Source organism: Rhinopithecus bieti, unplaced genomic scaffold (assembly GCF_001698545.2).
Source record: "Rhinopithecus bieti isolate Rb0 unplaced genomic scaffold, ASM169854v2 scaffold_3040, whole genome shotgun sequence".
Lineage (NCBI taxonomy): Eukaryota > Metazoa > Chordata > Mammalia > Primates > Cercopithecidae > Rhinopithecus > Rhinopithecus bieti.
In genome coordinates this window covers 7,484,763-7,488,461 of record NW_016804657.1, presented here as the reverse complement: position 1 = coordinate 7,488,461, position 3,699 = coordinate 7,484,763, and the positions used below count along the sequence as shown (strand labels likewise).

At 44.2% G+C, this 3,699-nt stretch overlaps 1 protein-coding gene and 1 long non-coding RNA gene across 4 annotated transcripts in view; one reads left to right on the top strand and one right to left on the bottom strand.

The window, feature by feature from the left end:
• The window catches only part of LOC108528142 (uncharacterized), a 41,598-nt gene extending 39,446 nt beyond the window's left edge, over positions 1–2,152 (top strand). The window contains exon 5 of the long non-coding RNA XR_001885036.1: positions 1,397–2,152. This is a non-coding gene — a long non-coding RNA (uncharacterized LOC108528142). The remainder of the gene's footprint in view (positions 1–1,396) is intronic.
• The window catches only part of CD101 (CD101 molecule), a 38,511-nt gene that overhangs the window by 9,038 nt on the left and 25,774 nt on the right, over positions 1–3,699 (bottom strand). For all 3 annotated transcript variants that reach the window (XM_017869816.1, XM_017869818.1, XM_017869817.1), the window contains exon 8: positions 2,265–2,660. In XM_017869816.1, coding sequence (XP_017725305.1) covers positions 2,265–2,660 — 396 coding nt within the window. The remainder of the gene's footprint in view (positions 1–2,264; positions 2,661–3,699) is intronic.

The following is a 3,699-nucleotide window of genomic DNA, read 5'->3' as shown; positions in this document are numbered from 1 at the left end:
TGCCGTCCTTACTTCCTTCCTTCCTTCCTTCCTTCCTTCCTTCCTTCCTTCCTTCCTTCCTTTTCTTTTCTTTTCTTTCTTTTCTTTCTTTCTTTCTTCTTTAAGATAGAGTTTCACTCTTGTTGCCCAGGCTGGAGTGCAATGGCATGATCTCGGCTCACCGCAACCTTCCCCTCCTGGGTTCAAGCGATCCTTCTGCCTCAGCCTCCCAAGTAGCTGGGATTACAGGCATGCACCACCACGCCCGGCTAATTTTTTGTATTTTTAGTACAAACGGGGTTTCTCCATGTTGGTTAGGCTGGTCTCAAACTCCCAATGTCAGGTGATCCGCCCGCCTCGGCCTCCCAAAGTGCTGGGATTACATGCGTGAGCCACCGTGCCCAGCCTCCAATTCATTTTAATGTGGGAACTTTCTAAAAGGAAAACCTGATCATGTCACTCCCCTGCTTAAACTTTTTCAATGACACTCCATCACTGTCATGATAAAGTTCTTCCTTCTTAGCTTCATACTCTAGACACATTTGGGATCTATCTGTACCTTCTCCACCTCACTGGTCTCATCTCTTGCCATTGTACCATAGAGACTGCAGTTCCTGCCATTCTCAGTGACCAGGAGTTCCCCGAATATAACATGAACTTTTACATCTTATTATCATCTTGCATACTCTTTCATTTTCCTAAAATAAGTTTCTTCCTTTTCATAAGCCCCAGACTCTGGGGAACCTTCCCAGATTGCCTCCCTACCTAGCCCTTCACCCCAGCCCTGCCTCTGTTGTTCCCATAGTCTATGGGAAATACCTCTTTGAAGACACCTATTATGTTGGACTTGATTTCTCCCACTGGACTCTAAGCTCTGTGGGAATAGACTCTGTATATACACTTTTGTGCCCTCAGAACCTCATACAGTTATTTATTAAACAAGTACCATTATTTTGTCACATAGATGTACACATGTAGGTGTGTGTATACCTGTGTGTATATGTATGTGCCGCATGTTTGGAGGCATAAGGGGAGAAGGAGATTACATTTGCTGAGTACTGACCATGTGCCAGGCACTGTACTGGATACTTTATATATATTTATATTATGATCTTCATTTTATAGAAAGCTGAGACTCACAACGAGTAACCAGAGTATGATTTCATAGCTGCTATTGGTAGTAGAGCTGTTATTTGAGCTTAGGCTGGTCTGATTCCAGCCCCTGGGACTTTTTATCACCCACACTGCCTCCCTGACTACCAGAAAGGAACAGCCAGGTAGAGGAGCCCAGATGCTACATTACAGGGATTTCCTTGGAAATCCTCAACATTCATTACCCTCAAAACCCTCAGTTTGTCATGACAAAGGCTTTCTGAAGAATACAAAGGCCACTCAATTTTTAATGTTTTCTTTCCAGGTTTATCTTTTAAAGACCATATACCTGTTTTACAAGGATCTCACAAAGATTAACAATATGTATGCTGTGAAGGATCCATCTGCCTCAGAGAAGACATGCTTTTCATCAGATTGTATACTTTTTACAGTTCTTATCTATTTATTCTACTGCAAAACCTGCCGATTCTACAGACTCTATGAATTCCACTGGGAAAACATGTACGGAATGTGCTCACGAGTATGAGACTTCCTGTAATTGTTGGAAAGAAAAAAAAAGGCTGATAGAAAAAACATTTCTGCCTGGCACTCAGGAGAAAACTTCACTGAAGAATGAACACGGAAAAACAATGATGGACCCCCTCAAGGAACAAATTGGATAGCCTCACCTTCCCCTCTGGAAGCCCTGCTGGGCTGGGATGCACCTATCCCTGCATCTTAGATGTTCCCATATGTTCTCAACAGCATTCTGTCCTTCCCAAGGAGTGTCACTAAAGCTAACTGGTGTCTCAGGATTGTTACCTTTATTGATGATTTTCCCTTTATGCTTCCTGGTGTCTGGCACCAAGACCACACCCCTACTTCTCCAATGGCCCTTTCCCTCAGTAAGCTTAGCTTATTGCTCACCTCCCACCTTCTCCTTGAACCCCAGCAGAAAGACATGGACCTGTCAGATGCTCCTGATACTTAAGCGTCTGTGCCAAAACCTCATGTGGACCTTGTTTGTTCAAATGAGTTACTATTGAGAGAGATAGCAAAGTCATCTTCTTTAGGGAACCTGAAAATTGTCTTCAGTCTGAAGAAGGAGCAAAAGATAGGTGAGAGGGAGAGCATAAGAGGAGAGCCATGTATCCTCCTGACCATGAGCTCACGGTAGATAAACCCCCGGTTACCTGAAGGCAGCACCGTGAGCACCATCCGCTGTGACTCATCAGATGCTTGATTAATCCACTTGCTTGGGTGTCCATGGAGCTGCCATTCTGCCACCCTACACCAGTACATTCCTGCATCCTCCATCTCCACCTGATGAAGCTTCAGGACAAAGTCTGTAGGGGATGAACGGTAACAGTGCAGGTGCCTCCTAAGCCCCTCTTCCCCATACTCCAGCAAGCCATCATGTTGCAAGTGCACCAGCATTTTACTTCCAGAGTTTTCTCTGTTCCAGTACCACATCACAGAGTACAGAGCGGCTGGGCTGCCTACACTCTCCAGGCTGCAGTGGATGGCCACCTCTCTGTTCTCGGTCACATTTTTGGTCCAGTACACTTTGGAGACACGTACCTTACTTCCTAGACAATAAAATGGCAGTAAATTAGAGAATGCAGATGTTCAGATTGGATACCACCTCTGAAAAATCTAGTTCTCACTGGGAAACTCTTACATTCTTTAGACATCAGTGCATTTATTTTATTTTTATTTTTTGAGACAGAGTCTTGCTCTGTCACCCAGGCTGGAGTGCAGAGGCACGATCTCGGCTCACTGCAACCACTGCCTCCTGGTTTCAAGCAATTCTTCTGCCTCAGCCTCCCAAGTAGCTGGGATCACAGGTGTGTGCCACCATGCCCAGCTGATTTTTGTATTTTTAGTAGAGATGGGGTTTCACCATGTTGGCCAGGTTGCTCTTGAACTCCTGGCTTCAAGTGATCTGCCCACCTCAGCCTCCCAAAGTGTTGGGATTATAGGTGTGAGCCACGGCGCCCGGCCACATTCATTTTAATCCTTGTCCTTGGTCCCTGTTTTTCTCTCACATTTGCCAGAACATTCACTGCTAGGAATGAAACCAGTCTCTTTCCTTCTTTAGCCCAACTGCTTGCCTGCTGGACCCTGCCATTGAAAACCACACAGCTTCTGCAGGGCCCTCTGCCTGCTGCTTTTATTTATCCTTGATTCACTCCTCCTCTACTTCCCAAAGTGGTCATTTACAACTTTCAGCACCTCCCTCAAGCCATGATTCCACCAGGACCCCTCATTCTTAGCAAATTACTCTCCTCCCATCCACCCAGATATTACCTGGGTGTAGACGCAGAAAGAGAGGAGGCCATCCGAGAGACTGAACATTTGATGCAAGTGTTAGAAAGCCATCCAAGGGAACTATTTAGATGACTGGATTAGACTAAGTTTTAAACAGATTTTGACATTTACCTTTTTCCCCCTTGCTAGCCAGCAGGTGAGGATTTAGAATGAAGGCTAAAGTAGTTACAAACAAAATAAAGAAATTATAGCATGCATTACTATAATTATACTACAAACACATTTATTTATTTATTTATTTATTTATTTATTTATTTTATTTTATTTTTATTTTTTTGAGATGGAGTCTCACTCTGC